At 33.4% G+C, this 24,954-nt stretch overlaps 1 protein-coding gene across 1 annotated transcript in view; it reads left to right on the top strand.

Moving 5' to 3' along the window:
* The first annotated feature begins 5,254 nt into the window (after positions 1-5,254).
* LOC145270779 (uncharacterized) overlaps positions 5,255-24,954 on the top strand; it is a 118,793-nt gene continuing 99,093 nt past the window's right edge. The window contains exons 1-2 of the mRNA XM_080126374.1: positions 5,255-5,399; positions 21,244-24,024. Of these exons, the coding sequence (XP_079982500.1) occupies positions 21,920-24,024 (2,105 nt within the window). The 5' untranslated portion in view covers positions 5,255-5,399; positions 21,244-21,919. The remainder of the gene's footprint in view (positions 5,400-21,243; positions 24,025-24,954) is intronic.

Raw genomic sequence — 24,954 nt, 5'->3', positions numbered from 1 at the left:
ATTCATGTGCAGAGTGGACATCCAGGTATCAAAAGAACTCTGTATTTTGCGAGGCATGTGGACCCGGCAGTGACAAGGGCAGATGTTAGGCAGATCATCAAGCACTCTGAGGCATGCCAGTCTATCAATCCTGCACCTGAGCAATGGCAGAAAGGGCGATTGGAGGTTGAGCATGTGTGGCAACGAGTAGCGATGGATATTACCCATTACAGTGGTAAGCCCTTTCTAACCCTTATCGACTGTGGACCTACTCGTTTTGTGGTGTGGGGGAAAATGACCAGGCAGGACTCAGTGAATGTTGTCCGCCAACTGTCACCTATCTTTTCTGAACAAGGTGCTCCGTAAGAGATATTGACGGACAACGATGTTGCTTTTTGTAGCCACCAAGTTCGGCAGTTGTTGAATGAGTGGGGTGTCCGACTACGACTGCGATGTGCTCATGTGCCATCAGGGAATGGCATTGCTGAGAGGAGCCATTGCAGCATCAAGAGAATTGCTGCCAGAAAGCAATGCACTATTACGGAGGCCACGTATTGGTATAACATCACACCAAAGGATGGGAAGACACTAACAACAGCACCAGCCAATGCCATACACACATACCATGTTAGGATAAAGGGCATTGACACTGTCCAGCCAATCGACGAGGAGAGTCATGACAAATACAAGATAGGGGATCCAGTTTGGGTAAGACACCCTGGAAACCGGTGCACCACCAAGTTCAAGCGAGGACAAATATCTGGAGTGGTCAGTCAGCAGTCGGTCCTTGTTGATGGAACCCCATGCCATGTGCGCGATCTTCGCCCAGCTAGTGAAGTACATCCCACAACTACAGAAAGCGATGAATCATCAGATGATGAGCTGCTGATAAGTGAGGTCACCGAGCAAGAGAGTGGTAGTTGTAGTTCGTCTGATCAGGCAGGATCAGAACCAGAACCAGAACCAGATCCAGAACCAGAACCTGAATCCGAGATTGTAAATACCACCCTTCGCAGAAGCCAGTGAACTAAGAGGCCACCCCCGGAGTGCACTCTATGTGATCATCAGATCAGGGGGGAGTGTAGTACTTACCAATAAAACAAACGCCCACGTGTTTGTGTCTTGTGTAGGCATGCGCGACAACAAAACTTGGGTTTTTATAAGCAGAAGTCTTGAGGTTGTCAGAAATCTCCGGGCGCATTAGACCTCTTCATGCGCAAGAGGAGGGATTGAGATAGTGGTATAAAAGGTAGGTCGAGTGAGAAGGTTGTTGTTGTTGTCATTGGATGTTACAGTGACACGTGCGTTAACGGTTGATTAAGAAGTTGTTTTTTTTTGCACCTCGGTGAAGGTGAAGGTCATATAAGTCGTGCACCTCGGTGAAGGTGAAGGTCATACTGACGGCATTTCAATGATAGTGTTGAAAAAGCTTAAACCAGAACTTGCCCTCATACTTACAAAACTGTTTAAGCATTGCCTTAAAGAGAAGTACTTTCCAACACCATGGAAAACCTCATCAGTATGCCCTGTATTTAAGAATTCAGGTGATAAGTCATCTCCCTCTCAGTACAGACCAATAAGTCTCCTGTGTGTCATGAGTAAGTTGCTGGAATCCATATTAAATAAAGAAGTAGTCAACCATCTCAACAGAAACAACCTTCTTAATGACACACAATATGGTTTCCGCTCTGCAAGATCTACAGCAGATGTGCTAACGGTTATATCTCATAGGATTAGTGAATTTCTCAACAAAGGCTTCTTTTCTAGGGCAATTGTTCTTGACATATCAAAGGCCTTCGATAAGGTATAGCATAAAGGCCTACTTCACAAGATTTCCAGCTACGGTATAACTGGAGATGGTTTCTCAATTATTAAATCATTTATACTGATGACACTACTATCTATGGTAGCACATCTAAGACCGTAAACGACCAAGTTTCCTCTGATTCTCTCTCCTCTGATCTAGAGCAAGTGGTACAATGGGGAAAGAGGTGGCTTGTTACTTTTAATGCATCTAAAACCAAGCTTTTATCTTTACATCATCAACGCTCTGATCCCCATCTGGCATCAATTGAAATGAATGGCTCTCGTCTTGGGGAGGCCTTATGTTTTGACAAGCTTCTTGGGTTGACCTTTACTCCTGATCTGAAATGGAACATGTACATCAAATCCGTTGCCAAGGTCACTGGAAAAATGGTGGGATTCTTCTATCGATCCAGTAGATATCTCACTGCTGATGCAATTCTCTATCTATATATAAGAGCCAGGTACGTCCAAGTATGGAGTACTACTGCCACATCTGGACAGGAGCTGGTAGAAAGGACATCCTTCCTTGAGAGAGTTCAAAATAGACTTTGTGGCCTCATAGGGGATGTCCTTTTCTCTTCTCTGCAATCTCTATCTCACTGAAGAGATGTTGCGAGTTTGTCTCTGCTTTATCGTTATTTTCATGGCAAGTGCTCGGCTGAGCTCCAATCTATGGTCCCCTTCTCCAAACTTTCATGAGAAACACTCGTCTAGCTAAAAACACTACCACTAATTTCCCCCACTCTTTATCTGTGCCTAAACCTAAACGTTATTCCATGAACAAAGCTTCTTTCTTAGAACTGCACGCCTATGGAACTGTCTTCCATTTTCCTGCTTTCCAGCTAACTACAATATGGTTGCTTTCAAGTCTAATGTAAACAAGTTTTTGATGCACTGTTCCATATAAGTTAACAAATTAACCGAATTTCCATTATTAACGATTACTATATTGTCCAATTTCTACTGTACACTCTTTAACCCTAATCCTCGAGTGGCCTGTGCTGAATAAATAGCTCTAGCTTGGTCGATGGCCATATTTAAATCAAGTGTTCTGTTCTCAAGCAATCTCTGCCAGATAGAGTTGGAACGTAAACCAGTAATGAAAGCATCTCTGTTTTCCTGAAAGTCACAATCTTTAGCTAACAACAGTAACGATTCTACGTATTCATCGATGTTTTCATCATCTTTTTGTCTTCGAGTTGACAACGTATGTCTAGTAAAAATTTTGTTAGTGGGTTTTATATATAAATCACTGAGATGATTCAGAGCAGAGGCATACATCGTATGTTCTGCGATGTATTCATATACGTCGGGAGAAACATGATTTATCAAAATGTCCAACCTGTCAATATCAGTTGTGTTCTCGGTGGTTATTCTTTGTATGAGAGACGATATAGTCCGAAGCCAATGTTTAAATGTTTTGTTTGTGCTAGGAGAGATATCCAGATGATTAGGAATTTGTCCATATATTTTTTTTTTGATTAATGCATTAAATTGTGTAGTGAGAACAAAAGACATGTTTACCTTGAATAAAGGCTTTAATGAACGAATAGAAAATACTACTGGCAAAATCTCGTCAGCATCAGACAAGACCAGACTATTTGCCAAGAACTGTGCAGCTAATTCTACCCTATGCGACAATGACCATCAACTCCCTGTATTTCCTCCTATAACAGATAACACGCTATGCAACATACAAATATCTGTGCGTGAGGTCGCCAAGCTAATCAAGAACCTTGATTCCAGTAAAGCAACTGGCCCTGATTGCATTCCAGTTATAGTGCTGAAAAAGCTACAATCAGAACTTGCCCCCATACTTACAAAACCATTTAAGCGTTGCCTTAAGGAGAAGTGCTTTCCAACACCCTGGAAAACCTCATCAGTATGCCCTGTATTTAAGAATTCAGGTGAAAAGTCATCTCCCTCTCAGTACAGACCAATAAGTTTCCTGTGTGTCATGAGTAAGTTGCTGGAATCCATATTAAATAAAGAAGTAGTCAACCACCTCAACAGAAGCAACCTTCTTAGTGACATGCAATATGGTTTCCGTTCTGCAAGATCTACAGCAGATGTGCTAATGGTTATATCACATAGGATTAGTGAATCTCTTGACAAAGGTTTCCTTTCCAGGGCAATTGCTCTTGACATATCAAAGGCCTTCGATAAGGTATGGTATAAGGCTCTACTTCACAAGATTTCTAGCTACGGTATTACTGGAAACGTTTTCTCAATCATTAAATCATTTCTCTCTGATAGGTTCATAAGAGTAGTGGTTGATAGGCAGAAATCAGAGGCCCACTGTATTAATGCTGGAGTCCCCCAGGGGTCCATCCTGGGCCCAACTCTCTTTCTGATCTACATCAATGATCTCCCAAAACACATACTTAAATCATTCGTTGACATCTATGTTGATGACACGACCATCTATGGCAACACATCAAAGGCCGTAAATGACAAAGTTCTCTCTAATTCTCTCTCCTCTCGCCAATCTTTCACGAGAAACACCCGTCTGGCTGAAACTACTGTCAATAATTTTCCCTACTCTTTATCTGTGACTAAATCCAAACGTAGATTCCATGAGCAAAGCTTCTTTCTTCGAACTGCACGCCAGTGGAACTCTCTGCCGCTTGCCTGTTTCCCACCTTACTACAACTTGGACGTCTTCAAGTCCAACATAAACAAACTCCTGACAAACCGCCCCCTTAAGTAAGACACTCTATCAAAACCCCCAATACTAATGATTACTACAATACTATCTCATTGATTACTGTACACGCAATAACCCTTACCCCTGAGTGGGCTTCGGGTCTTGATAAGTGGTGACCCCCATGTAAAAAAAAAAAAAATATTAGTGAAGTGGCAAGTGCACTGAGGGACTACCCCGAAGACTTACCTTTAAGAAGTTGATTACGGGAGGTGGAAAATAACAAAAGGCCTTTCAGAATATAGACCTCCCAACCTCACCTTTTTAAAAAACGGCTTTCGGAATAAACACCTCTAACTTTCTCATGTTAAGAACGGCTTTCAGAATAAACACCGCCAACCTTCCCCATGTTAAGAATGGCTTTCGGAATAAACATTTCCACCATCCCCATGGCTTTCGGAATGCCCCCCCCCCCTATCTCCATGTTAAGAACAGCTTTCGGAATACCCCCCCCCCGTTAAGAACGACTTTCGGAATAAACGTCCTTTGGAGGTTTGACAGCCAGTGCACACTGCCACAGTGCCACACACACTGACCATATTATTATTATTGTTATGATTATTTTTTTTTATGAGTTGTTGAACGTTTCTTTTTATTTTCGTTTTAATCCGACTGGAGTCTCCACCGGTTTTCCAACAGGCCCGCAGAAACAGTTTCACAATCTCTTATAAATATGGAAATCGGTTTGACTAGAATTTTCAAAATAAATATAATTTAAATAGTTTTAGCTTTAATTTACGATGAGATTAATAAATTTCATTTTTCATTAATTTTCTGCGGAGCTTTTTAGTCACCATCTTGGATTTTGGGATTGAAACGATTGCTTACGAAATCGTTATTATTATTTATTTTTTTTTGTTGTTGTTTTTTTATTTCTGTAAAACTGACAAAAAAGAAATATAGGAGACACGTAAGTATAACGTTTATTGGGTAAATATGCACTTCAGGTGCGTAAATTATTTGACCATAAAAAGCTTTTAGGGTTTGTATTACTGTACACATGGATTCGAACAAATATATAACAAATAAATGTTACCAAAGGCAAGATAAGTTACTTTTCTACCTAACTGAATACTTTTTAGTATTTTTATATAATGTAACATGTTTATTCTGCTCCAAAAATTCTCTGTTGAACACAGTAAGTTTAGAAAAATGAGTTAAAAATAAAAAATATACAAAATACTGTTAGAAATTCGCTCAATATACATATATGACCTATATTTGGTAGGTTTTTAACAGTATTTTGTGTATCTTTTTATTTTCAACTCATTTTCCCAAACTTACCATGTTCAACAGAGTCTCCCGCCATTTGCATTTTTCAAATACATCGGTAAACACTGTATGTTCTTCGAGCTGAATAAACATGTTACATTAAATAAAAAACACTAAAAAAAATATCCAGTTAAGTAGAAAAGTAACTTATCTTGCCTTTGGTAACATTTATTTGTTATATATTTGTTTTTGGACAATTTTTTCGAATCTATGTGTATAGCTAGGCAAAGGCACCGCACCGCCAAAACTGGGGGGGGGGGGCAGGTCAGTACTTTTTGATGGACCGTCTTTTTAAAAATCTACCAAAAATCAGGTCAATACGAAATTTTCAGCGATTATTAAGAGAAGAATGAACTTTATAACGGTGTACTTATTTTTCATAAACGATATATATATATATATATATATATATATATATCTATATATATCTATCTATCTATCTATATCTATATCTATCTATCTTCTATATAGCTATAAAAACAGAGATGTGTGTGCCACAGACGATTTCTGATTGGTTGATCCAATAATCACATCTCCTAAAAAACTATGGTTCGTAGGCTCTTAACTTTACCATAAAATATTATGGCTTTATTTATTGTCCATCTTGGAAGGGTTTAATTTTTTCCTAACTTGCGATTTACAAATTACAAAAATACGAAACTAACTTACAATCTAACAATCGAACCCTCGACATCACGGCCGCCATTATGAAACTAAACTAAAAAAAAAAAAAACGCGCATTCACTCGTGGTCTTTACATTTCGGGTTTGGGTACTTGTGCAGTTTTCCATTGACATTAAAAAATGGAAATATTTAAAAAAAAATATATTGTACGTACTCGTCATGGGATAAAGTTTTCCTACAGAAAAAATCACGTAATTTCATCAAGTAGTTATTTTTTTATAGCGAAAAAAGAAAAACATCAACGCTACAAGCGAAATTAAACAGAAAGTTCAAGTAGGGGGAGTTCCCTTCTTTTTTTTTTATAGCGAGGCCAAATTTCGCGAATTTGGCCTTTTTTAAAAGCAGTTTGGCCTTCAAAATTTCTGTTTGGCCATTTTCTTCACCGATGAAATAAAAAAAAGCAAATAAAAACAACGCAATAAAACTTTTAAAAATACGGCACACTTTTGTTGTTCTTGTTTGTTTTTTTTGGTAATTTTCCTTATTTTTTTATTTTTTCAAGATAATACTATTAAATGGACACTATTATGCCAAATTAGCCCCCCCCCCAAAAAAAATGCACAAAAATTCGAGATTTAAGGTTTTGACGAGATAATTTAGCGAATTGTCCGGACTATTGCGAGATAACCATCCATTAGTTTTTCCTGAAATTTTGCCATAAATTGTATTTCATTACATAGATGTGCATAGTAACAACATTTTTTTGCCGAAAATTCCCGTTGCGTCTCCAGATTTCATCGGTGAAGAAAAAGGCCAAACAGAAATTTTGAAGGCCAAACTGCTTTAAAAAAAGGCCAAATTCGCGAAATTTGGCCTCGCTATCAAAAAAAAGGGAACTCCCTCTACTTGAACTTTCTGTTTGGTTAAGAATCAAGATGTCTGAATTATTAATTACTCGCTTATAAGACTATCATTACACACAAAAAAAATATAGATTTATTTTTGGGTAAAGTTCCCCCGGGTTTTCCTTTCACTTGAGTAAATAATGGTCTTTTGTTATATATATGGCGTACTATTATCCTTATATATGATGTTTATGTTTATAACAACATCTTAATACGGCGCTGCTGATCCATAGTCGTTTCGACTGACGGATGCCACACACATGTTTATATATATATATATATATATATATATATATATATAAGTGTCTGTGTGTGTCTGTGTGTCTGTGTGCATTTCCCTACGCTAAAACTCTGTCAATTTTAAGCCTAGAGATTCGAAATTTGATATACAGGGTACTGAGATTTGGGAAAATCGATGTGATCAGTTTTCGACAGAAATTTGGCGATTAAGTGGTCACTATTCAACGATTTGACCTTTGAGAACTCTACCAAACTCCTCCTACAATTTTGGGTCTAAACAGTAAACACGTGATATTTTAGATATAGATTCCTTGGACATGGATCTAACTTATTAACTTTACTTGATCCCTAAACAATAAATGTTAAGAGGTCATAATAGGGGTCAAAGTTTTAAAAAATTGACCGTTTTTTTTTTCTCAGCATTAACCTCAAAACACCTGGGCAACGCCGGGCACCGATTGCTAGTATATCTATAAAAACAGAGATGTGTGTGCCACAGACGATTTCTGATTGGTTGATCCAATAATCACATCTCCTAAAAAACTATGGTTCGTAGGCTCTTAACTTTACCATAAAATATTATGGCTTTATTTATTGTCCATCTTGGAAGGGTTTAATTTTTTCCTAACTTGCGATTTACAAATTACAAAAATACGAAACTAACTTACAATCTAACAATCGAACCCTCGACATCACGGCCGCCATTATGAAACTAAACTAAAAAAAAAAAAAACGCGCATTCACTCGTGGTCTTTACATTTCGGGTTTGGGTACTTGTGCAGTTTTCCATTGACATTAAAAAATGGAAATATTTAAAAAAAAATATATTGTACGTACTCGTCATGGGATAAAGTTTTCCTACAGAAAAAATCACGTAATTTCATCAAGTAGTTATTTTTTTATAGCGAAAAAAGAAAAACATCAACGCTACAAGCGAAATTAAACAGAAAGTTCAAGTAGGGGGAGTTCCCTTCTTTTTTTTTTATAGCGAGGCCAAATTTCGCGAATTTGGCCTTTTTTAAAAGCAGTTTGGCCTTCAAAATTTCTGTTTGGCCATTTTCTTCACCGATGAAATAAAAAAAAGCAAATAAAAACAACGCAATAAAACTTTTAAAAATACGGCACACTTTTGTTGTTCTTGTTTGTTTTTTTTGGTAATTTTCCTTATTTTTTTATTTTTTCAAGATAATACTATTAAATGGACACTATTATGCCAAATTAGCCCCCCCCCCCAAAAAAATGCACAAAAATTCGAGATTTAAGGTTTTGACGAGATAATTTAGCGAATTGTCCGGACTATTGCGAGATAACCATCCATTAGTTTTTCCTGAAATTTTGCCATAAATTGTATTTCATTACATAGATGTGCATAGTAACAACATTTTTTTGCCGAAAATTCCCGTTGCGTCTCCAGATTTCATCGGTGAAGAAAAAGGCCAAACAGAAATTTTGAAGGCCAAACTGCTTTAAAAAAAGGCCAAATTCGCGAAATTTGGCCTCGCTATCAAAAAAAAGGGAACTCCCCCTACTTGAACTTTCTGTTTGGTTAAGAATCAAGATGTCTGAATTATTAATTACTCGCTTATAAGACTATCATTACACACAAAAAAAATATAGATTTATTTTTGGGTAAAGTTCCCCCGGGTTTTCCTTTCACTTGAGTAAATAATGGTCTTTTGTTATATATATGGCGTACTATTATCCTTATATATGATGTTTATGTTTATAACAACATCTTAATACGGCGCTGCTGATCCATAGTCGTTTCGACTGACGGATGCCACACACATGTTTATATATATATATATATATATATATATATATATATATATATATATAAGTGTCTGTGTGTGTCTGTGTGTCTGTGTGCATTTCCCTACGCTAAAACTCTGTCAATTTTAAGCCTAGAGATTCGAAATTTGATATACAGGGTACTGAGATTTGGGAAAATCGATGTGATCAGTTTTCGACAGAAATTTGGCGATTAAGTGGTCACTATTCAACGATTTGACCTTTGAGAACTCTACCAAACTCCTCCTACAATTTTGGGTCTAAACAGTAAACACGTGATATTTTAGATATAGATTCCTTGGACATGGATCTAACTTATTAACTTTACTTGATCCCTAAACAATAAATGTTAAGAGGTCATAATAGGGGTCAAAGTTTTAAAAAATTGACCGTTTTTTTTTCTCAGCATTAACCTCAAAACACCTGGGCAACGCCGGGCACCGATTGCTAGTATATATATATATATATATATATATATATATATATATTTGTTTACAAAACCTCCCCTTGTTTTGAAGTGGGAACAAATATGCTTAAAATAATCATCTGAAACTTAACACAACATATTGTGTTGTTGTAAGGGACAGAATTATAGATTAAAAAAAAAAAATTGTTTGCATACCTTATTTTGACGTCTGAATATCAGAACTTCGATTGTGTTTAATTATCCCGCTTTTGAGTTTTGATGTGTGAAATTCGGTGAATATGTTAAGTAAAATAATTAATTTAAGTTAAGCAAAACAAAAAAATTTTTTTTCTTTAATATTTATACGAAAAAAGCCATTTTAAAATCTTTGATAAATAAATTAACAATTTTTTTTTAGCGAGCCGAATAATGCATGAGTTGCATGACCATTATTAAACAGGGCATGCTTTGAAGAATCGATACCAAAAAAAAAAATTCGATAAATATTGTGCCCTTTGTGTTAAAAATAGCATCATTTTTTTTCGATCCCGTTTGAAAACGTTTGCCGCCTTTCGACTACGGTGGACCAAACGCGCTGAAATAATTTTTTTTTATTCTGCTTTAAATTGCCCCCCCCTCCCATTTTGGGGAGCCTGGCCCCCACACACATACACATTAAAAACTAAACTCATACAAATGGTCACCCATCTGGTACTGGCCAGCCTCAGCTTAATAATACATTGAAATTTTCGTCACTGAAAAATAAGTCTTTTTGGCCTGTTTGGTCTTCCATAGTTTGCTTCTTATCAAACGCAAACGTAAACAGTGTCGATCTAGACTCTAGATCGACGCGAAATAACTGGTTACATATATGAATAAGTGGAATTATTTGAAATCCAGGTACTTATATTATAATATTTTTGCATATTCTCTTATAAAATCATCCTAAATCTTAGTTAGACAATAAATAAATAAATTAATTATTTCAAAAACCTTTTTTTTTAAATATTTATGTACGTTTTTTGTGCAAGAAAAAAAATGTCAATTGTTTTAATTTTGGGGAAAATTTAACATTTAAAATTTAATTAAAAATAGTATAAAAAGTTTTACATTATTCTGTTTTCTATATGATAAAATTCAGGGTTTTATCTTTCTGGAAAAAAAAAAGTTACTCAGAAATAATGGATTTTAATAAATGTAATTTCGTTTTAAAAAACAGCAACAACTTGATTTTGCGGCCTCTTTTGGCGGTGCCTATGTATAGCAATACAAACCTAAAACTATTTTTTTAATATATAAAACATATTAGTGCGTGTTAAGATAGAATCGACAAATCGGATTTTTTTTTATATGACGTTAACCCGTCGTTATAAGCAAAAACAATAAAAGGTATTTAATTGTCGTATCGAAAATAGTAATATATCCAAAAATTACGAAAAGTCGAGTAGAACAACTGCTATTGTGTTTTTAGTAAAAGAAAAAGTCTATCACTATAGACTACGTCATGAAATTCAATTTAAAATATCCATTCCGAGTTATGGCCCCTGTATGTGAGCTCTTCACTGTTTACTTTTTAACGTCTAAGAAAAATGCAGTTTTACCCAATTTTCCATAAAAATTACGGGTTTGTATTACTGTACACATAGATTCGAAAAAGTTGTCAAAAAACAAATATATAACAAATAAATCTTATCAAATGCAAGATAAGTTACTTTTCTACGTAACTGGATATATTTTTCGTGTTTTTAATCAATGTAACATGTTTATTCAACTCGAAAAACATACTGTGTTTACCGATGTATTGGAAAATTCAAGATGGCGTCTGACTCGGTCTTTAACATTGTAAGTTTGGGAAAAGGTGTTATAAATAAAAAACTGGATAAAATCCTGTTAAAAACTCGCTCAATATATGTTACCGTGACATAGCTTGACATATATTCGGCGGGTTTTTAATAGTATTTTTCTAGTTTTTTATTTATAACACCTTTTCCCAAACTTACCGTGTTAAAGAGGGAGTGAGGCGCCATCTTGAATTTTCCAATACATCAGTAAACACTGTATGTTTTTCGAGCTGAATAAACATGTTACATTAAATATAAACACGAAAAATATATCCAGTTACGTAGAAAAGTAACTTATCTTGCCTTTGATAACATTTATTTGTTATATATTTGTTTTTGACAACTTTTTCGAATCTATGTGTACAGTAATACAAACCCAAAATTACTTCTGACTATAAATACCTTCCTACTCGATGATTTTTCATATTTTTTGGATATATTACTATTTTCGACATGACAATTAAGTACGTAATATTGTTTTTGCTTAAAAAGATATATATATATATTTTTTAAATCGATCTGTCAACTCTATTTAGCAAACACCAATACATTAGGCCCAAAGACTTGAATGAAACCATAAAAAGCTTCATATTTATTATTTTTCATAATTTTTTATTAGACTTAATCGACAACAGCAGAAGGTTACACACAATGGCGGCCATTTTTTTTTTTTTAATTCAGTGGTTGCCATTGCATGTAAAATTGTTATTAGGTACGTGCAAAATGAAAAGCCGATGCTCAACATGCGATAATTCTTTTTTGGCATGCCAGCACGCCAAAAAGTATGCCACATGCCAAATTTCATTCCGTCATAAAAACAACTTTCTACAGAACAAAAACTTATTTTTACATTTTTATCTAGCGAATAAACATAAAATTATATATTAAAAACCACGTTTATTATTTTTAAAATCCAACAACAAAGGTGAAGTCAATGTTTTCGATTTTAAAACAAAACTAATGTTTTTGATAAATCTCTGTTTGGCATACTCATGAATTATCTTTTTTAAAGAATAAAATTGAATAAAGTTTATTTTTACAAGAATGTTTAGACATTTACCGAGCGAATAAGCATAAAAAGATACGTTGAGCCTGGCTAGTACTAGATGGGTGACCATTTGGGAATTCTAGGCACTGTATGTGCTTTCCGCTTATCTCGGCATTGTTTCCAGTCGTTCTGCCACTGGCATTCAACAATGTCGACTCAGGAGAGATGTGGTTGGAATTGCACAACTCTTGCTTGATGAGCTCCAACTCTTTAGTCAATGTTCTTTATTGGACCAATGAGTACAGCACTTGGAAATACATAAAATAGAAAAACAACATCATGTATGCCCCCCCCCAGTCTTTAAGACATAAAGACGAGTATGAGTGTTGTAAGATTTCCAGGTAATCAGTTAAGCTCAATGCGAATGGTCCATCTAGGCATGAGAACTTAATAAAATGTCTTGGTACATGAAATAGAACAACAGCAACCTGCTAGGATACTGGACAGGTGAGAGGAGATGACAATTTACCTGGACGACTTCTGCTTCTAACAAGAACAGCACACAAAGCTTATATATATATATATAGTAAGTTATAAAATGTATATGGCGATTAAGCTACACTGAATATTCCACGTTTCATCCACTCTAGGATAAGCATGCATAAGCCTGAAGAAGCCTAGAGTGGATGAAACGCGGAATATTCAGTGTAGCTTAATCGCCATATACATTTTATAATTTACTAACTAGCTCTACCTACATATTGAGCACTTTTGAAGTAAATACTTAAAGTTTACGTATAAATCTATACTTTCGTATATTAATTTTATGTGAGTAAGTGTATTTTAAAGAAACAAAAAAACTTAAAAGTAGGAAGAAAATTGAAATATTTGATTCACTTTTTATTTATTTATTGTAATTTAAAGATCAAGATATTTTCATTGTTTTAACAGTGTATTCACTCTGGGAATATATGTTTATGGGTCAAACGAGTGCGGCCAAATACAAATGATACTGTAATCATAGATGAGCTCCAACTCTTTATTAGACCAATTATTACAGCATCTGGAAATACATAAAATAGAAGAACAACCTTATGTGCTTGCTGCACAAATTTCATTGGCCTTCCTTTGTTTACAAAGCCATTTGACGATTGGCCTTCCTTTGTTTACAAAGCCATTTGACGAAAGTAACGTCAGACATATTTTTATCTACGGATGGCCAAAACCGTATAGAATTTTTTTTATAAGTTTTATTCAAACAGTCTTTATTTGAACTTAATGAACTGTTTTGTTTTGTTTTTTGTATTTATTAACTGTTTTATTCTTTTTATCAAACAAAAATAGAACTTTTATAATGAAATATATATTATGGACGGTTTTTCGAACATCAAAATTTTAAAATTAAAGTTTTATTTAAAAAAACAAAAAAAAGACGAGGTGTTTTTTTTTTCAATTAAATTATAAACTTTATTTGAACTTTTCAACAAACTTTTACAGACATAAAAAACAGACTTTATAGATATTTTATGATAATTTTTAAAAATTTAACGAAAAATATCTCAAAGAAAAATTGAAGTTGATTTTGAACGTATTTGTTATTCTTCGATAGAGGAATTTTTAATGTCTATGTATGATTGGCTATTTCAAGCAAAGGAATATTTTACCTACTTTAAGACGGGTATTACACTTGTATGAAATAATTGTACCTCTCCTAGGACAGGTAATTTACAACATGTACATGAAATAATTTTACCTTCCCTAGGACGGGTAATTTACAGCACATATTTAAAATATGTTTACCTACCTTCGGACGGGTAATTTGAATACATATATGAAACAATTTCACATACTCTCGACAGGTATTGTATAACATATATGAAATAATTTCTCTTTCCACCAAGTTTAATATAATTTTAAGAAAATTGAAATCATTTTTAGAAGATGGATCATTAGGATTTCCAAATTAATACATAAATACATTGCCTTGGTTAATGATTTGGCAACCCTTGCTTCACCATTAATTTAAACATTACTGCGTTTCTTTCCTTCCTCACTATTGGCACTATTATTATAAAAAAAAAATATGTCATTTTTGGAAGATGTCTCTGCAGGATTTTCAAATTATTGCATTAAAAAATATATTTTTTTGCATTATTGTTGCAATTTCTGTAAGATAAATCATAAAAATTTATAGCACTTCTGCATTACATGGATGGTGCCATTTTTTGCTTTAACAATCGCCAGATGGTGCTCTTCTTTGTTAACTCTTCAACAAAAAATTAAAACTATATTTTGTTACAGTGACAATTTTGCTTTAATTCAAAAAATGTTTTGTGAAAAAAATCCTATTTTACTTGAATTCAAACATTGTTTTATTAACATTATATCTTCTTATGCAGCCTTTTCAAAGAATGTTTTTACAATTATATTTTGATACATTTTTATACAATGTTTTTTTTATTTTTATACAATAAATAAATTATATATTGATACATTTTCATACAATAAATTATATATTAATAATTTTTATACAATAAATAAATTATATATTGACACATTTTTATGCAATAAATGTTTTTTATTTTTATGCAAAAAATAAATTATATATTAATACATTTTTATACAATAAATAAATTATATATTAATACATTTTTATACAATAAATAAATTATATATTGATACATTTTTATACAATAAATAAATTATATATTAATACATTTTTATGCAAAAAATAAATTATATATTAATACATTTTTATACAATAAATAAATTATATATTAATACATTTTTATACAATAAATAAATTATATATTGATACATTTTTATACAATAAATAAATTATATATTAATACATTTTTATACAATAAATAAATTATATATTAATACATTTTTATACAATAAATAAATTATATATTGATATATTTTATTCAATAAACAAATTATATATTGATACATTTTTATGCAATAAATAAATTATATATTGATACATTTTTATAAAATAAATAAGTTATATATTGATACATATTCATACAATAAATAAATTATATATGGATATATTTTTATACAATAAATAAGTTATATATTGATATATTTTTATACAATAAATATTTTTTTATTTTCATACAATAAATAAATTATACATTAATACATTTTTATACAATAAATAAATTATATATTAATACATTTTTATGCAATAAATATTTTTATTTTATACAATAAATAAATTATATATTAATACATGTTTCTACAATAAATAAATCATATATTTATACATTTTTATATAATAAATGTTTTTTTTATTTTTATACAATAAATAAATTATATATTAATACATTTTTATACAATAAATTAATTATATATTGATACATTTTTATACAATAAATGTTCTTTTTATTTTTATACAATAAATAAATTATATATTAATACAGTTTTATACAATAAATGTTTTTTATACAATAAATAACTTATATATTAATATATTTTTTCATTTTTATACAATAAATAACTTATATATTAATATATTTTCATACAATAAATAAATTATATATTAATACATTTCTATGCAATATTTTTTATTTTTATACAATAAATAAATTATATATTGATATATTTTTATACAATAAATAAATCATATATTGATATATTTTTATACAATAAATAAATCATATATTGATATATTTTTATACAATAAATAAATCATATATTGATATATTTTTATACAATAAATAAATCATATATTGATATATTTTTATACAATAAATAAATCATATATTGATATATTTTTATACAATAAATAAATCATATATTGATACATTTTCATACAATAAATACATTTTATATTTTTGTGTTCAGGACAAAGCAAAACATCGTAAAATGATATTCACGATGTTATATAACTTTACATACGGCTCCCACCAAAGACTTACCATTACAACCATAACACATTAGAACAGGTACACCACTGCACACCGCTCACAGTCCAACTTACAGTCCAGATAGGACCTTACTACAATCCCCCTTCCATATAAATTATATAAAGAAATTTAATAAATAAAAAACAGCAATATATATTAAAAACAATAAATAATAAAAAAAATAGCTAACTGAAGTACATAAACCAATTAAATAAAAAAAATGTTCCATCTATTACCACTTATAATTTTATAGAAATAAATAAATTAACAACTCCCAAGGAATGTCATCCCAATGCCCCCTTCCCACCTATCTTCCTACTCCTGGCAACACTAACCTACACACCCAGCTGCTGACTGGGAGCATACCACCCCGCACCCTACCTCCCCTCCTCTCTCACATCCCACTCCTACTTTTATTCTTCAATAGCTAACCAGACACTGCTACTACCGATTTATGTGACCTAGATAAACTAAGGCATCCCACACATCAGCAGAAAATAAATAAATAAATAAATAATAATAATTAATAATAATAATAATAATAAATAATGATAATAATAATAATAATAAAGACAACAAAATGGAGAACATGCAAAATTATAAAAAGCTCACGCTAAAGCAACAAGTCATAAAATAAAAAAAACAAATAAATAAATAAAAAATAAATAAAAATATAAACATGTTAATTACCTTATCAGACCATACATAAACCCCCTCCTCACATTTGCTCCGAGGCCCCACACAGCTATCCAACTTCCGCTCCACCATCTACCATGCTTTGAATCTATCTGTTCTGTTCACCATGTGAAAAGGGAATTTTTTTTCTGAAATTAATAAGGGATATTGTCGCAGACATAACAAGTAAGACATTTTACCTAATACAACTGAATAAATATATGTATATATAAACATATGTGTATGTACTTATTGATTTGTAAATCGCCACTTGTTCTTGTCTACTTTTACCAACAACGACTATATTTCATTCCTCGCATTGTGACAGCCTTCTTAATCTTTACTACATGCCTATCCCACACAATGCTTCAAGCAAAGTACATATCAATCCTACACACACATATATATATATAGTAAGTTATGAAAATATATATAGCAATTAAGCTACATGTATTTGGCATGTTATTTGACCATTTCACATCAATTGATGTTAATGGCTCTCCTCTTGAGTAGGTTCCATGTCTTGACAAGGTTCTGGGCTTGACTTTTACTCCTGATCTGACATAAAGACTTACATCAAATCTATTGCCAAAGTCGCTGGGAAAATGGTGGGATCCTTCTATCGATCCAGTAGATATCTCACTGTTGATGCAATTCTCTACCTATATAAGAGCCAGGTATGTTCAAGGATGGAGTACTATTGTCACATCTGGGTAGGAAATGCTAGAAAGACCATATCCTGCCTTGACAGAGTTCAAAATAGATTCGTGTTGGATGCCCTTTTCTCTTCCCTGCAATCTTTTTCTCACAGAAGAGACGTTGTGAGCCTGTCTCTGCTTTATTGTTATTTTCATGGCAAGTGCTCATCTGAACTCCAATCTATGGTCCCTCCCCCTCGCCAAACTTTCACGAGAAACACTCATCTAGCTGAAACAACTATAAAAAATTTCCCCCACTCTTTATCCATGCCTAAACCTAAATGTGGATTCTATGATCAGGGCTTCTTTATTAGAACTGCACACCTGTGGAGCTCTCTTCCATTTGCCTGCTTTCCAGCTGACTATAATATGGTCATCTTCAAGTCCAACATAAACAAGTTCTTGATCTTAAGTAATCCAATTTACCAAATTTCCGCAACTAACAATTACTACAACATTGTCCCATTGACCACTGTACACTTATTAACCCTTATCCTCGAGTGGCCTCTGGGCCTTGATAAGTGGTGATTCCTTTGTAAAAAATAATGAACAAAGTTCTAAGAAACTGCATGCCATGTGGAACTCTCTTCCGTTTGCCTGCATTCCAGCTGATTACAGTTTGGTCGTCTTCAAGTCTGATGTAAACAAGTTCTTGATGAGCCGTTCCCCTTAAGTAATCCAATTTACCAAATTTCCACTATTAACGATTACTATGATATTGTCCCATTGACAATACACTCTTTAACACTCATCCTCGAGTGGCCTCTGGACCTTGACAAGTGGTGACTCCTATGTGAAAAAAAAAAGAAATTGGAGTTATCGTCCCTTCCCTAACAATGGTACCATCTGTGTAATGCAGAAATGCAAAATTTATTGCATCTAATTGCATCTAATTCTTTTGTTCAAAACAAAGTAAATATCATGAACCTAAAAATATGGCGGCTGCAGACGAAACAAAAAGACAATGGACAAGGCTGATTTGTTGTTGTTAATTAGAAAATAAGAAAGAAAAAATGATTTTAATCATGAAATTTAAAACTGACTAAAAGTGATATTAAAACTGAGAAATATAATACCAAAAAATTATGTTTGATGTAAAAATAGAAAAAAACAAGTGCTAGGAAAAATTTAAAGTTGGTTGATCAATTATTTTGAAAGAAAATATAAAGCTTAAGATAACATATTTCATCATGATGTTACATACATTAATGCACTGTGATCATTGGACGTATAAACTAAAAGTAATTTTCGCTTTAAAATGAAAATGAGACACTTGTTATGATTTCAATATAGCTTTGTTTATTTACACAGCAAAATACAAGTGACAACTAACATCGGAGAAAGTCGACCTGTCTTTTACTTTGTGTCCCCCCCCATCTTTCTTCTCTTCTTTTTTATTTATATCGATTGACCTCATGACCTTTCTTTCGCCAGCTTTGTTTATTGTTTCGCAAACTCTCTGGGCCAGAAATCCCGTGTCGATTGACCTGATTACCTTATTTTCACCAGCTCTGTTTATTGTCTTTTTGCGGGTTTTGGTCTAACCCATTTTAATATCGGTTAGCTTTCTTTGCTGATTGACATAATATTGACACATTCTGGGCACCATGAATACAGGCCACTTTATGCCCAGGATTGCCTCATTTTGTTCTTTTGCGGGTTTTGGTCTTAAACCATTTTATATCGGCTAGCTTTCTTGGTCGATTGACATAATATTGATGAATCCCATGGATCACTTAATTCACAGGATTGTCTCATTGTGTTCTTTTGCTGGTTTTGGTCCAACCCATTTTTATATCGGTTAGCTTTCCTGGCTGATTGATGTAATATTGACGCATTCCAGGTACCATGAATATAGGCCACATTATTCCCAGGATTTTCTCATTGTGTTCTTTTGCTTGCCTGAACCTTCTCCGTAACAATAAATGGCGTTTGTAATTATAATTTAATTCAATTATTAAAAAAAAATGTATTCGCTTGTCTAGTTACATTAAAATTCATGAAATAAATATTTAAATGTGACTAGGTTCCCGTATCTAAAATCCAAGATGGTGGCGGTAAGCACATTGTTCCTAAAATGTATGAGATCGTACTAAATATTTGAATTATTTGAATTTATTTAAATATAAGGTATTCTATCATATTGTACTATTTTTGCGTATTATAGCCAGTCATAGAAAATTTTATTTAGACACTAGCGGTGGGTACCTGGTGTTGCCCTGGTTTTTAGAGGCGTGTGTGGTTGAGGGTGATAAAATGAAAACAAAGTGAAGTAATAACCCGGTTTAAATATAAAAACAAACAATCAAGAAAAACTATCAAGAAAAAATCCTGAAAAAAAAAACAATTAAAAAAAATGAACGTGATGCAATACGAACGGTCCGGCGGTGCCTGGGTGTTTGAAAAATCCCAAAAAAGTTTGAGGGGAGGGGGCTTGAACTCGAATCATTGAGATGAAAGTGCAAAAAAAAAAACGTGATGAATTGACTAAAAAGTGAATTAGGTCAAATATCAATTGAACAGTGAACGAATTCTAAATGAAATGTTTTGTTTTCTCGAATTCTAAATGAATTTATTTGTTTTGATTTTGATTTAAGTGTAATGCAAGTGAATTCACGATATCGTTGCGTTGTAATAATAAACTAATTCTTTGTATAAAAATAAATGTTCAGTTGCAAGCAATAATAAATAAAGACATAGTTATATTTCAAGGTTAGAGTCGTTAAAACCGGAAGTAAGAACTGGTTAGTCCTGCAGGTTGTGTCTTACACTAAAATAAGCAAAATGAAAACAATAATAATAATCACACTTTCTTTTTTTATTTCTATTTTATTTAGGGTAAAAACAGAAAGCATAAATCGGTGAAAGAAGATAAAAAAACAAAAAACGGCATAAATAACCTTATATGATTCCAAACCGGTGTTTCCTCGTACTGTTCCTTGTGAATGCATCTGATGTGGTGTAAATGGGGAGCGGGAAAAGGAGGAATCTAATAGAGAGAAAAGATGTTGCAACTTCCATTGAATCTTACCGATTTTGAAGTGAACACTCACTGGGAAAAATATAGGAATGTACGGTTATCGAGAATGATAATAGGCCTATAGCACACCTTAGATCCTGTGCTGCAGTTTGTGCACATTACATTTGCATGTAATATCTTGATTTTTAATCCTATTAAGGTCAAACTCACACGGGAAAAAATGAGTTCATTTTATTTATATAGAGATAAAAAAGTTAGTTTAATTCGAAAACCTTTAAAAAAAAATTAATATTTTGTTTGGTGAAAACTGGGTCGAACACGTTTTTTTTTTTAAATTTAAAACTTAAAATTCTATTAAAAATTATAGAAAAGTATTATATTATTCTGCGTTTAACTTCAGGGTTTTATCTTTTATTTCAGAATATGGAGACCGTAGAAGAAAGGAGACAAAAATGAATAGGAGTATACCTCTATATGAACTGTAAAGAATGAAGAAATATTTAAATGCCAATCATAAAGAGCCTGATAATTATAATTTAATAATAATTTTTTTTTACGGACACTAATGTTTCGTGCTTATGCAATTATCAGTGTAGGAGTTACAATTCCTGCTGTATTTGAATCAGTTTATGAGCATAATGGAAGCCAGGAGATCTCAAACTGGAACAGGAGATGACCAGAAACTTGAATTAAACACCAGAACAAGAAATGGTGACGCCTAAAATACAGATTCAGACAATCCAGAGTGCTAAAATTACGTAAATCATGAACATTGCATAAACGCACGCTAGTTGACTGCCTTTTCGTTTATAATTCCTAAACAGTGCTAATCCTTAACTATTCTTAAAGAGGCTTAATAATTGAACTCAGCCATAAAACCATCTGTGACTCCATTTGCTAAGCGTTTACCTCCAGGCCACCAAACGATTGTCACAAGAATGAAGGGGATCAATAGTTCATAAATGATCGATTCGGGTGCAAATGTTTATAGAGAGAAAGATTTGCGTCAGTTGAAACAGGAAGTGATTAAAATTTGAATCAGCCTATGGGCATAACGGAAGAGATGATTGGAGACGAATGAAAAAGAGAACAAGAAATGATCCTGCGTAGAGAAATGTTGCCGCAGAAGAAAGCACAGATTCTAGAAAATGAAACGGCGGAAGAAGCAGCAGCCAGAGCTCATCTGTTGGAAACCGCAATACAGATTCTTCAGACCGAAACTGAGAAAGGTGTTGTGGGGAAAAGAACAGATCTACGAGATAAGGCCAGAGAGGGTGGGCGAGAAATAAGAACAGAGTTTTTAGAAAATGAACTTGATGAAACGGCAGAAGTTCGGCAAGCAAATCTGCAAGAAAGAGTGGCACGGAGGTTTCAGAACGTAACAACGGATGAAGTAGAAGTTGAAAAAGCTGGACTACAAGATACTGAAGCACAAATTCTACAAAATGTCATAAAGAAAAAAACACCTGTGAAAAGCAGTGTACGAGAAAATGAAACGCAAATTCTACAAATGAAACCAAAAGATGAAACGGGTGGAAGAGTTGATCTACGAGGGGGAGGACGATGGATGTTAAAAAATGAAACCGGGGATGAAATAGCAGATGTACATGAAAAGTTAGTTAGAGAGGAAGTAGTTGAACAAAGAATAGGATATTTACAAAAAAATAGAACACAGCTTCCAATAAGTGAAATAGATAAAGAAGAAGCAAGAGAAATAGATTTACAGAGGTTTCAAAATATGACGTCGGAACAAGTAGGAGTGGAAAAAGAAGCACAAATTCTACGAAATGTAATAAAAAAAGTAAAAAAAGATGTACGAGAAAACAAAACGCAAGTTCTACAAATAACACCAGAGGAAGATGTAGCGGGTGGAAGAGCTGATCTACAAAGGGGAGGACTATGGATGCTAGAAAATGAAACCGAGGATGAAATAGATGTACATGAAAAGGGGGCACAGAGGCTACGATATGTAAGAGAGAAAGTAGTTGCACCAAGAATAGGATATGTACGAAAAAATAAAACACGGTTTCCAATAAATGAAATCGAGGAAGCAAAAATAGGGGGAGTAGGTCTACAAAATACGACAAGGTGTCAGGGGTTAGGGTTAGGGTTAGGGTCAGAAAGAAAAGCACAAATTGTACAAAATGTAATAAAGAAAGAAACGCCAGTGAAAAGAGGTGTACGAGAAAATGAAACGCACGTTTTACAAATAAAAGCAGAGGAAGACGTAGTGGATGGAAGACCTGATCTAGCACAGATGCTAGAAAATAAAACCAAAGAAGAAGTCACACAAAGAATAGCAGATGTACAGAAAAAGACAGCAGAGAGGCTTTCAGATCTCGAAGAAAAGGCAGGACAATATGAAAGAGGAGAAGGAAGAGCTGATCTACGAGGGGAAGGACCGTGGATGGAAAAAGAAACACAAGTTTTATGCAATGTAAAAAAAAAAGAAACTAAAGTGAAAAATGATGTACAAATAAAACCAGAGGAAGGAGGACGATGGATGCTGGAAAATGAAACCAAAGAAGAAGTCGCACAAAGAATAGCAGATGTACACGGAAAGATGGCACAGAAGCTTTCAGATCTCGAAGAAAATGCAGGACAATATGAAAGAGGGGAAGAAGTTGCACCAAGAAGTGGATATACACGAGAAAGAAGAACACAGGTTTTAATAAATGAAATCGATGAATCAGGAGTTACAAGACTAGATTTACAGGAGTTTCACAAGAAAGAAGTACAAGTGGAAAAAGCTGAATTACAAGAAAGAGACACACGATTTCGACAACATGTAATGAAAGAAAAAACAAAAGATATACAAGAAGGACAGATTCTACAAACAAAAACAAAGGAAGAAATAAAATCAGGAAGAACTGAACTACAAGAAAGAGGAGTATGTATTCAAGAAAACGTAACGGTGCAAAAAACTGCAGGGAGAAAACGAATAAATGTACCCCAAAAAACAGCAGAGATTCTACGAATGAAAACGGAAGAAGAAGAAACAATGCGGAAACGAGGAGCACATGAAACAGAGGAAGAAGCAACAATGAAAAGAGCAGATCTACAAGAAGGGCCGAGCTTACTAGTGGAAATGAAACATGATGGGAAAAAAGTGCGGAAAAGGCAGAAAACAGTCGAAACTTTAACAACGGCACCAACTAAGATGCAACTTACATCGGAACAAAACTACGGAGAACATCAAAGGTGAGTCTTTTCTCGTCAAAGTCCATGCAGATTTTATTTTTATTTATAGAGTAAATTCTCAGTTGATTATTATATTGTACCCAATATATATAGGAATGATTTTTTTCTTCATCCGATACTAAAAATGATTATAATTTATGTGTGATAAAATTAATAATATAATATGCAGGAGAGAAGAACAGATGTACATAAATCTAAGACAATGGCAATGAAAAACGGTTAATTAAACTGCAGAAGCACCTGTTAAACTATACAAGTTCTACCCCCCTCCTCCCCCAAAAAGAACGAAATATATAAAATGTTTTAACAGATGTACATAAATCTAAGACAATGGCAGAATCGTTAGAAAATGACAGAATTGTTAAATGACCTCCAGACTCTAGTGGAATGGGGCTGCAAATGGATGGTAACATTTAATGCTAGTAAAACTAAGCTGTTCTTCTTTAACAATCAATTTAACCAAATGTCTCTCCAACCCCCTATATCCATGACAAATAGCACCCAACCTGAGAATTCTACCTTCAAACTCCTCAGCCTTACATTTGCAGGCAATATGAACTGGAACAAATACATAGAGGCCATTGCAAAGGCTGCTGCAAAGAAGGTGGTTCCCTCTATTGAGCTAGAAGACTACTCACGCCTGAGAGTATCCTGTATCTTTACAAGGCTACCGTTCGCCCATGCATGGAGTATTGTTGCCACATCTGGGGGGGGGTACATCTACCACTAGTCTCTCCCTCTTAGATAAAGTCCAAAAAAAGAGTTGTCAATCTAATCGGTCCCACTTTATCAACTAAGCTTAAGCCCCTGTCTCATCACCGCAATGTTGCATCACTGTGCCTGTTTGACAAATATTTTAATGGAATGTGTTCTGATGAACTTGTTTCACTTGTACCCCCTCGACGTACATATCTCCGACAAACCCGCTTA

Source organism: Euprymna scolopes, chromosome 46 (genome assembly GCF_053919585.1).
Source record: "Euprymna scolopes isolate OS-2025 chromosome 46, ASM5391958v1, whole genome shotgun sequence".
Classification (NCBI taxonomy): domain Eukaryota; kingdom Metazoa; phylum Mollusca; class Cephalopoda; order Sepiida; family Sepiolidae; genus Euprymna; species Euprymna scolopes.
Note: the sequence above shows the minus strand (reverse complement) of the source record. Positions and strands in the feature narration are given on the sequence as shown.